The 12,129-nt window shown below is 34.6% G+C and overlaps 1 protein-coding gene across 1 annotated transcript; it reads right to left on the minus strand.

Moving 5' to 3' along the window:
* Positions 1–466: 466 nt before the first annotated feature.
* Positions 467–4,996, minus strand: LOC123312325 (arrestin homolog). Its single transcript, XM_044896693.1, has 7 exons — positions 4,671–4,996; positions 4,339–4,611; positions 3,916–4,139; positions 3,079–3,236; positions 2,529–2,672; positions 2,060–2,189; positions 467–1,922 (listed from the first exon to the last, which is right to left on the minus strand). Exons 1-7 carry the CDS (start codon positions 4,777–4,779, stop codon positions 1,830–1,832), a joined length of 1,131 nt encoding a protein of 376 aa, XP_044752628.1. The 5' UTR covers positions 4,780–4,996; the 3' UTR covers positions 467–1,829.
* Positions 4,997–12,129: the final 7,133 nt, after the last annotated feature.

A 12,129-nucleotide genomic window follows, 5' to 3' on the forward strand; every position in this document is an offset into this window, starting at 1 on the left:
TTGAGCGACTTTGTTTCATAGTGGCTTCAAGGTACTTTTCAATTATTTCTATAATATGAAAGAAATATTATTGCAAGAGCTTTTATTGACACATCACATATTGCCTGGGTTGAAAATTACTATTAGAAAAAAATTTGGGTACTTTAGGTATATCACTTTAAAACAGATTATAAAGAGTGTTTTTACATGAAGAGGCTTACTAAGTGAATTACCAAATTAAGAAATGTCTTCTGAATTAGTGATAAGATTAAATTTTGTTGTGGTGTTCGAAAAAAAGCTCGGCGTTTACGTTTTTGAGAGTATTCAACTTTCTACAAATTCCATTAGTTCAGTTAGTTGAAATTCATGGTATATAAAATATGGTATATTTTATAACGTTAAACTGCTGAATATTTCAAATAAAGAAAGCCTTATCTAAAACTTGTTGATAGTAGGTCGAATTAGAGGTGATTTTTCTTATTGAACGGGAAATAGGAAAGTTGTGCAGCCTAAAACTTCTTGACTACAGCTGTCAATTCTCAACCTTACCGCATTCAAAACTTGTTGGGAGGAAGTAATCGACTTGGGGTCATCATGTTAAATTGGGGTGTGATAAGGAAAATTCCAATTTGTTTGCTAATATATGAAATTAATAATTTTGGCATTTCTGCTGACTTTGAAGATTTGCACATATAGCCATATCATGAAACGTACAATGATTTCTCAGCTATTATGTATAGGAATGAGTGATGTGTTTGAAGAGAGAAGGACTATGAGGGCCATATTCTAAAAGTTTTGTACGATTTGTAAAGGAAAGGGAAGATGCATAAAGAACACATTGAATTGGTGTTGATTTGTGCTGACCTAAATTACAGATTTCCTGTTGCGAAGGCTTTACTTTCTAAAATAAATGGAACACTAAGGATTCCCCCTTATCTGGAAAATTTTCATCATTATAAATATGAATAATATATAATTATTATATTATTCATCTATGATTTCACTCTATTAAATTATTAACCTGTTTGAAAATGTTTCGCCATTTGATATTACTTTGTATATATAAAAATCTATCTGCAGAAATCTGTAAATTAAAGAAAGCATTAAAATATTTTTGACAAATGATTTTTAGAACAAAAATAAAACATGAAATACTCATGCTATATATTATTACCATTATCTTAAAAAAATAATCAGTTTTGATTTTTATAGCGATAGGTTATTCTAGTGATACAGTTAACCCTATATATAAGCTTGATTCCTGAAGCTTGTTGGCTAAATCTGTCCTTTAATTTGAAACTGTGTATTATATACATGAATGAACTGTATGTGGATATTTCTCAATATACTTAAATAATGACTTTTGCACTATTATTTGAGACCCTCAGCAGTCCAACGGGTAGCTTCAAGCTTTATTTAGCTAACTTATATCATTGTTTGGGCTAGAGAGCTCAGTGAAGCGAATCATTTCGATTCTAAAGTTCATTCGTTCAATTAGCAATACGGCAAACGACATTCTGCCGACCCCGTGTATTGAATCAAAATAACAAACTTATTGGATTAATGGAGAAATGGGAAATTATTCTCTAAATATTCATTGCCCTGTTATTTTCGGATTTTCTGAATAGGTAATTTTGAAAAGGGTCGAGCCTCTATGGGGCAGCTCCCATTGCCCTCTGGTAACGCCCGTGATTCCCTATATTAGTTCACCTTCGATTATTTTTTATAATGAAAGAATCGATGCATATGTTTTCTGAGACTATTTATTTTACTGGTGATAAGTTAAAAAAAATATATACACAGAACAACATTCAATCTTCAGTATGTGGTTTGATAAAAGGGGAAATAAGCTATTCTACTGCATCATTATCGACAGTGTCTTGTCTGAAGTCCTCTATATCAGCTTGGCTGTCAGCATGTAACATTTTTCCTTTTACGGCGGGCTGAAAAAATGCGTCGAAAATCAGGTAACTTATGAAGTTGTGTAGGTAGGTAGAGTGTTTTGAAGAAATTGAGGATGTCCTCATTCACATGAATGCAACTGAAACGAATTTGAATAAAAGTTTTTTAATCTCTTCACCTTTGGATGCATCAGCACGAAAGGTAATTCGGCTACAAGTTCTCCACCAAGAGCACCCAAGTAGAGTTTAACCTTCACAGCATAAGAAACTATGATGCCAAAAGCATCACGAGCATCTGGTGATGCTAACCTAAAAACAAAAAGAACAGCATTGATAAAAAGTACACCTAAAAAATCTAAAGAAGTAGCTTGATGAAAACGACTTTTTTTGTAGGATGGTTTACTGAAGGTGCTATATTGTAATTTTCATTAGTTTAGAGCCATAGTCTTTATCCATTATGTGAGGATGACTAAATTAATGTCTCAAAAACAGTTTCTCATCCAATATTTTGGATACGTATTTTATTTTTACTATCTTCTCGATTCTGGAAACTTACATGGGAAGGAGGGTTAAAATTTTGTTATTGTTGCTTGTTTTCAACAAATAAAAAACGAATATATATATATACCTATTTGTCTAGACACTTACAAGGTTGTTGAAGCCAAGTTCGTTTCTTGGTGTTTGAGGTGACCATCTAATGCAATTCCTCTCCTACCTTTGTTAGACATCAAAGTAGGTGTCAAGTAAACGATTTTTTGAAGACTTGATCCAGGTTGTATAGGGCACCCTTCTCTGTGGAATTAATTATCGTATATATTATTAGGGGTTTCAAAACACCGAAGGAGCCTTTTTGAGTGAACATTTAATGTGAAATCTCGATAAATATTTCTACAATTCTACAACAATCTGCAACATGAAATGTAGATAGACAACATATCAAAAAGGTATTTCTGATATTTTTTCAGTTCAACTGTTTAATTTTTTTGTTGGAAACCTGTATAACTTTCAATGCCCTTAAAGGGTGCAAAGCAGATAAAACAAGTTTCGTTTCGATCTGTGGATCTCATTCAAAAACGAAAATTTCGAGAAATTAAATCCAAAAAAATAGTGATATATAAGGAAATTTCAAATTTGGACTAATTATATATAGTTCACCATAGACCTTGTGAAGCTAATTAATTGAATAGGAAGAACTTACTGCGTTTCCGCACATGCCACTGTAGTTCTGTATTGTCCATTTTGAAATAGTACAACATCTACACCCTGTTGGACCATCGTTTTCATTTTCTTAACAACTTTATTGCTGTTGTTTCGAATGCAGATATTCACTGCAATTTGTTCTCCATGATGGTAAAGCTACGGTAGAATTATTGTTTATTTATAATTCATCAATTTCATTTTATTAAATCCATTCATTGATTGGTATTTGAATTTACGATTCCTCTCATATTTCAGAAATATCTGGCTTTATTTTGCACATTTGAGACGAATTGAATTGAAAATAATGATATAATATTGTGAAATGATGCTTCGTTAAGAAAAAACAGAGAGGGCTTGAAAGGAGTAATATGGTACGTACGCCATTTTCACTCAGTTTTTTTAATTGACTTAATCATTTGAAGAAACAAGTCGCTATTACCCCAATTTTTTTGTAGGACACTTTGTTTCTAAGGGAAAAAAACAAGAAACATTGTGATGCAATTAACGTAATACCTACTAGACTAGCCACTACAATAATTCTTTTCAATACAAAATACCAGTGAACATAGGTAGAAGTAATGTTTTCCTTTATAATAACAGTATAAACAATTTATCTTTTCTTGAATTTTTCTGGGAAAACCAAGATTTAATTTTGCAAAAAATAATAAATAGTGGAACGTAGACATTGTTACCACAGAATGCTTTAACTGCGTTGTCATTTTGGTACCCAAAGATCGAGTTGCAACAACGAATTATCTCTTCAGGATGTAATATATCTAATATTACTGAGTAGTAGTCAGTATATTCGAACTTCTCTTCAGCATTTACTATTTACCTGTTTATCTAGGGTCACTTCCAGTTCAAGTTCACCAGGACTCAGCATAAAATCCTTCCTGACAACCGTACATGGCTGTCTTCCCTGTTTTGAAGGAGCGTATTGAATTTTTCGAATACCCATTGACACCATGCTTCTTTTGTGTGGACGATCTGTTTCATTTTCACCCACGAATAACTTGATATAATAATGGACTCCACACGGTTGTCCTTCGTCCTCGGGGCCTAAAGTTGTGAACAAATAATGTATAATATATCAAAATCTTGTATAGCCGAGCACTGTTGTAAAACACAAAAATCGCTAGGTGTATATCGCATATTTCATCCATATAATGGAGACGTCATTTTTATCTTAATATTCCGAGCATGTTTCTATTTGAAAAATATGCTCATTACTTAGCAGCAAAATGAATTTTCAATATACCTGGCTGCAAGGTGATTGAGGCTGGAGCACTTGGTGGTATAATGAACGTAAAAGGATAAGCATCCGGTCCTAATTTTCGTATAAGTCGGTCCTGAAGCTTGCTTGTTTCTTGCTTTTCAGGGGCAGGATAAAGTTGGCGAGAATCTAGAAACAGATCCTTTTGAAAGTTAAGTCCCATAACTTCATCCTCCTCTCTGCCATATCTGAAGCTGCAGACAATCTGTCCGAAGATTTTTCTGTCTTTATATTCGTTATCGATCAAAAATACACCCTCTGAAATTAAATGATTCACGAGTGTTAAAATGAAATGAATAGAATTCTGCATTACTCACCTATTGGTTCGATGCCGGAAATGTGATCAATGAAATCCCTCTTTCCCAAATAAAGTGTTATCTTCCCATTCGGAGACTGTTTCTTGAAGACGCGGAAATTGAAAACCATCTCGGCCTTTTTTCCGCTAACGGACTACGTCGATCTATCGGAAAAATGAGTTTTATACTTCGCACTGAGAGGCTTCCTAATCCTATTAGGTCCTTAGGTGTCTTTGCACTCGTACGTGCCAGTTAAGGGGGTGTTCTTGAAGTAATTAGATTACGGAAGGACGTTCAGGACGCTTGTCCCCTGGTGGAATACTAAATTGTTTTATTCTTCGAAAACTTCAATGTATCGATTGTGCTAATGTTATTTCAAGTCTGCGTTATGACTGGATATTAGCGGTGTACTAATTCAATTAACGCTTTTTATGGTTTTTATTTGTTTTGTTACGCGATGATGATTTCGCTAGGGAAAATTTTTTATGTGTGTATTAAGAAGGTACAGAAAAAACATTATTCACTAACTATCACGCATCGGGCAAAAGCCCAATCGAAATTTTGAGAGTTTTCCACGGATTTATTACGTTTGTTGATAAGGCCATTTTCAGTTTTTTCCTCAACTGAATCCACAACAGGCAAGAAAAATACGCTAATGAGCCATGTACCTACTATGGTGCCAAGGTTTTATTCAATTTATTTTGCCGATTCCCCTCCGATATCAGATCAATCTGAATCTGATTGAAAATTATATAGCGAATTATAATTTGAATATACAATGAATTTGCTCATTGTTGATCATTTCAATTGCAAATAAACAGTTACATATCCGTGTCACCGTGGGAACATGGAAATTAAAACTTCATTGTCAATGGTAATTAAGCATGAAAATAGCAGGTGTTTCAGTACTGAATAACTGGTGACAATTAGTAGCCACTATATTTTAAATGATTTATCTGAGTTTACTCAAACTTTATTCATACCTAGACTTGTTCACATCATTGTTTTCCGGTGTTGGAATTTCTGAAAAAGCTGCAATACCCCATTTGATTATTCATTTATTGAAATGGAAATCAGTTAGTATTATGTGGTACACAAAAAATTAAAATTACCTATACATTTTTATACATGATTGGGATAAAGTTTTGATGTTTTCGGGGATATGTTGAAAAAAATTTCAAGACTCCAATCATAAAAAGGGCTGATTTAGAGCAGAGAGTCAGAAAAGCCATCAGATTTTCCGTATGTTTATGTAAAAAATTAGATTTTTGTATAGAAAATTAGTTTTAAGAGTTCTAAAAGTAACATGCTCTGCTAAACTGAAATTGTTTTGCTTAACTAACGCCCAGTTGTTGGTATAGTTTTAGACGAGTTCAACATTGAACCCAGCTCAACATGACAAAACTGTAGGGTTACTAATAAATATTTGATAATAACCTGCTCCACAATAGTCAGGGATATCGTATTCAATCGTTTTTAAAAATATGTAATCTTCGAGAAAATCGATGTAAAATCATTTAAAACTCAATAACAACTTGAATCGATCCGGTAAAAATCAGTATGAGATATTTCGTCAATCTGGTCGCCTTTTTTCTGAAGTTTGGTTCTTCGCATATGCTTCATGAATGTACTTATTTTGAAATGAAGTCAGTTTATCAACGGCTTCGATTTGAAACGAGTTTTCTGAAAATGCCAAGACGTAAATTAACGAACGACGAACGCTGAGACTAATAGGGCTATCGGAATGCTACAGGGTGGCCTAACTCTAACTAACTTTTGAATAGGTTCAGGGAGACAGGTTCCGTGTTGAAAAGACCAAAGCTTGATGGGCGACGAAAAACAACACCTGCTCAGGATCGGTTCATCACCTTTTCGGCGAGAAAAAACCCTACATCTACGTGTAGAATGCACCGGAATACTCTTCAAAATGCAGATGGGGTCTAAGTTTCCATCGAAACCATCAGACGACGTTTGAATCTAGGTTCTAGACGTCCATTAAGAGGAGCTCCATTAACACGTGACCATAAGCGTCAAAGACTGGAATGGGCAAGGCAAAATATCATTTGGAACGATCAATAGCGTAGTGTCATTTTCACTGATGAATCCAGATATGGACGATTTTCAGATTCTCGAAGAATAAGGGTATGGACAATCCCACGCATACCCCGTAATCGTCGCTATATCCAAGAAGTCAATCCATTCCGAGGGGGGCAGTGTTTTGGTATGGGCCGGGATATGTTTCAACTGGCGCACAGATCTATACATTTGTCCTGGGAATATGACCGCCTTACACTATAGGGAGCATGTCATTGACAATGTTGTGCCATGTTTTCACGCTGCTATTGGTGAAACTTTTCAATTTCTAGACGATAACGCCAGACCGCACCGTGCAGCCATAGTTGACAATGCGCGCGAGGAGCTTGGTATTCCACATTTACCAATACCTCCGCACTCACCAGATTTGAATTGCATAGAACATGCATAGGATATGCTTCAAAGAAGATTAGATAATCATCAACCTATCCCAGAATCCTCAAATGATCTGAGAGAGCTTTCTCCCCGTTTATGGAACCAAATTCCTCAAGAAATGTTCAGCAACCTCGTGTATAGTATGCAAAGATGTTATTGATGCCCGTGGAGGCCATACATTGTATTGATAGTCTTAAAATGCTTGAATTCTCTGGGAATAAAATTTACTTATTTTACTCGATTTTTCTTAACCACCCTGTATACGCTGCAGATCTACGCTAAAATTAATTTGCAACTTGAAATCACATTAATATGAATTTTCATCACAAACATCTTATTTTAACCATATTTTTTTGCAATTTAAGTCAATATCCCTAACTCATGTTTAGCAGTTTATTTCCTCGGAAGAAAGATTCTCGAAAACCATTATAGCAGTAGTCATCAACTTATTCAACAAAAAACCTGAGTAAAGTTGAAAAGAAAGCTGGGATTCTGAAACTCTTGTTGTCCTCAGTCTGAATTTGCAGCTTTTTGATCCTTGTTCTTGTGGAAAGTGAAAAAAAAGGAAATTACAAATTGCAGATTGACAAAAATAAACCAATTTATAAGAATAACTAATACGAAACAGAATGGGTATTGAAGTAAAAGCAAAAATATATTCGACCCGAAACTTCAGGACCTCCACCAATCACGAAGGACCAATACAGATTTATATTCACTTTTCGCACGAACGCATTCCAATACAAACTTCTCGTATTCCTTTAAGGTAAGAAGTTGCGTAAGGTCATGCTGTGTTCGAAAATGACTGTGTCGTGCCCCTATTAGCATAATTGTATTCCGTGCAGTCTGCAAAAATGCGAGGGCGTTTCCTTGTTGTTTTCTTTGTATCCGCAACACCATACTGTTCTATTTTTGTTCGGGCCGATGAGGTTTCCTGGCTAGGTACCCGAAGATAAGCCCCGCAATACAAGAGTATGGCGTGTATCAGATAGAGGAGTGTTTGTGGTTGAAATTTGTAATAGCGTGCCGTGAGATGAAATCATCTATCCTTTAAAGTTCATTAAAAGAGTAGGAGTTACACCATTGTATCACGTTGTATGGGGACTGTGGGACAAGTGGATAAATAGTTTTTTATACAGGGATTCCGTTATGGGAGCGACACCAAAATATTGACTTGTTGCTCCCCATAGTTGATAGTGTAGGTACATTTATATAAGCATGATGATTTTTTTGCGAGATACGCGTATCGAAAGTTGACTTTCGACAAATTTACAAAAATATGGGTTCAGTTAAAATTCGTCAAGACCAAAAAACCGAACTCTATGAAATTCCGAGATTTATTACCTACTAGAAGAGTTGCTTTTTCAGAATAGGTACAGGGTGTTTCATGAGTCGTTGGCCATAGCCTAATGGTGAATGCAGGTTATCCAGGCTTTCCAGAAAACTTGCTCGTTTTGTATCCTGAGGCTATTAGTTTCGGAGATACGGGGAAATTCATGAATATTGGCCTAAATTTGCGATAGCCATAACTCTGGACTGCAAGGTCCGATTTTGATCAAATTTTATGGATTTGTTCACTTCAGAAAGCTCTTCCAAATGGCTCATGAAATATCAATATCTTCAGGACAGTACTCAGAAAATTATGATTCTTCATTCAAGCCCCAAAATCTATATTTTTTACATCCCTTACAGAAATTTCGTTATTGCCATGAAAAACTACATAACTTATTCTAAGGAATTAAATTTTCACTTTGCATGGCACACTTGTCAAAGGTACTAGGAAGACGACGAATTAATATTTTATGTCATTTTTTTCGAAATACGGTCCTGTTTTTATTCCTTCCATGATAATATTTATTGTCCTTCGCCGCGATTCTGAGTTATTTCGAATTCTGTTCAACTTTTCTTCATTTTAAACTTAAAATCAGATTATTTATTGATTGCCCTTCTTATCATATCGGGATTTTGTTTAACATCTGCACAGGCTTCTTCTATCCTTTGCCGCAAATGCTTCCGTGAAGTCAGAAGTGTCTGTCACTTTTTCACGCACACTCAGTGGGAACTGAGGGTTTAAAATGAAAAAGAGTTGAACAGAATTTGAAAAAATTTAAATTCTCTACCGACAACAATGAATAATATCACCAAACGAATAAAAACAGGACCGCATTTCGAATAAATGACATAAATCATGAATTCGTTCGGTTCCTTCATTGTTGTTTTATGAAAAGAAATAAAAAAGTTATGGTTTTTCGGAAGATAGTTTTGTGTGTTATGAAGCAAATACACTAACGGATTATATTTTCCAAGATGGTTTACATCATTTGTATCTAAATTCAATATGTAATTTTAGCGAATTCACAGTTCGACTTTGCATACTTTTAAACACTTTTTTACGAACACTCAGTATGTGCTGAGGTTTTAAAATGAAGAAGAATTGAACATAATTCAGAATAATTCAGAACCTCGCCAAAGGACAATGAATATTATCACCGAACGAATAAAAACAGGACCGTATTTCGATAAAATGACATAAAATATGAATTCGGCCGGTTCCTATTACCTTTTGACAAGTGTGCCATGCAAAGTGAAAACTGAATTCTTTAGAATGGATTATGTATAATAGTTTTTCATGGCAGTAACGAAATTTCTGTAAGGGATGTGAAAAATATAGATTTTGGAGCTTGAATGAAAAATCATGATATTCTGAGTACTGCCTCGAAAATATTGATATTTCATGAGCTGTTTGAAAGAGCATTCTGAAGTGAACAAACCCATAAAATTTGATAGAAATCGGACCTCGCAGTTCGGAGTTATGACTATCGTAAATTTCGGCCAGTATTCATGAATCACCCCGTATCTCCGAAACTAATAGCCTTAGGATACAAAACAAACAAGTTTTCTGAAAGGCTTTGATGACCTGCATTTACCATTTTGCTATGGCCAACGACTCATGAAACACCCTGTATAACCTTTAGATCTACGCTGATATTTCTGGCAGATACGCGTATCGAAAGTTGACCTTCGAGAAATTCCCAAAAAGATGGGGTCACTTAATTCTCAATGAAATTTCGAGATTTATCACTAGAAGAGTTGCTCTTCGAGAACTTGAGAGAAGTATTTTTTCGAATGTCGAAATCTGGTTTTATTTCCCTCTTCAAATAAGAATAAGTTTCAAAGTAGTTTTCCTTCTAACATATACATATACTTCATTCAATTTTATTTTAGCAGTCGGTTGGCCATGGAAATTTGACACATTTCACTCTGTATAGTACGAAAATGTGGGGTTATGAAGCTTGTCAAAACATTTTTGGGTTTTAAATCAACGCTATGTTGCCCGTTCTACGTAAAAGTTTCTGTTATTACGTATTTTATCACAATGTCGAATCTCTTCGGAAAATATGTGACGAACATAATTGAAGTTTATACAAAATGTTTGAAGGCATACCAAATCCAGTTATTTGCATGGAAAATACAAGAGATCAGTATACTATCATAATATGCACTAGCTTGAGGAGAGTTATGTTCGTTATCTTCTTTGGCTTACATCATTTGTAGATTTCAAAAATATTAACCCGAAGATGAAATGCATATGATGCAGTTGTTGGGAATGGGTATCTCCCGAAGGAATTAACAGATAATTACAAAATGTTAAATTCTTCAACAAAAATCATCTTGCATCAATATATAAGTAAAAGGAATTAAAGGCAGTTTCAAGTTAAGATGCAAAACTTCACCGTTGAACAAAAATTTCACATGAATAAACAAGTAACAGGGCAACTTGCGCGTATTTGTGGCTATTCATCTTAATACATTGATGTAATAATAATAATTAGGTATTTATTAGTACCCTAAGACATTTACATTGTATAGGACAAGTCAAATGTAAAATAGAAAAATCCATTTTAGGGAACTTATTCTCCGATGATATTTATCGAAAATCCTATAGTAAATTTTTCGCATTACTTCACTCAAATAAAAAATTCTCAAATGCCACCACTTTTTTGGGTCTCCCAATAGAAGGAAATTCTTTGTCATCCTCTTCATTCACAATCTTTCTGATTGTGGAAATATTCAGCTGAAATATAAGTCGTTTAGATTCAGATGAAACATTAGGTATATAAATTCTCTTACATTGAATATGTTCGCTACCGTCTGACGTATTGTGGATTTTAGAATATCAGGGTATAACTATTTGAATGAGCGGACCTGAATTCTAAATAGCACTTCCTGAAACCCTGTCTCTTTTTTCAATCACTTTCGAATTTTCGTAATAAAAATTGATTTTAGTTGTGGCAACGGCGTTATGACATTAACGACATTTCATGATTGCCAACCTAACTTCGTTCTAGTTACAAAAACTTGAGAAAATTATTTCATGGCCAACCGACTGCTAAAATAAATTTGAATGAAGTATAGCTTATATTACAATTATAAAGATAACCGTACAGAGTTTCAAATACAAAACCACTCATCACGCCAATTTTGTAGTAGTCCATACATATTATTATTATGTCACTTAATTATGCCACCTCGAGTAAAACTAGCTTCCTCCAACCAAAGCGTCTCTCCTAAACTTCCTAAAATTTTGTTCATGTTGCCGAAAATGCCACTAACAAAACGCGAGTCTCCGCATGGGATCTGAAAATTATGTACTTTATGGTTATGCAAAAATGAGAATTTCTCTCTATTCTTACATAGGTATATAACAAAACTATTATTGCATCTGAAAGACGAATACGTAAATTTTAATTCGATTATGTCTGCTGTACGAGTACATAAGAAAGCCTCCATCGCAAGAACAACTTGCAGCGTTCGCTGGCAGAGCTTTCACGCTTGTTCTACCACTGCTTCTTCGCCAATTACCTGTGTCATATTCGTGTCAGGCGAATAAAATATAAGGTAATGATACCTCTTTTCACAGAAGAGCACTCAACATTCATCCGTGCCTTTATTGAATATTGCCCATATTTTATTCGAAAATAATGTGTGCCTCCAGGATACCACTGACGTG

This window comes from Coccinella septempunctata, chromosome 4 (assembly GCF_907165205.1).
Source record: "Coccinella septempunctata chromosome 4, icCocSept1.1, whole genome shotgun sequence".
Classification (NCBI taxonomy): domain Eukaryota; kingdom Metazoa; phylum Arthropoda; class Insecta; order Coleoptera; family Coccinellidae; genus Coccinella; species Coccinella septempunctata.

Coding starts and splice junctions, on each gene's coding strand:
- LOC123312325 (XM_044896693.1), bottom strand. CDS start 4,779: ATGGTTTTCAATTTCCGCGTCTTCAAGAAACAGTCTCCGAATGGGAAG. Junction 4,140..4,338: donor CTCAATCACCTTGCAGCCAG/GTATATTGAAAA, acceptor TCACAACTTTAG/GCCCCGAGGACGAAGGACAA. Junction 2,673..3,078: donor GTGGCATGTGCGGAAACGCA/GTAAGTTCTTCC, acceptor TTAATTCCACAG/AGAAGGGTGCCCTATACAAC.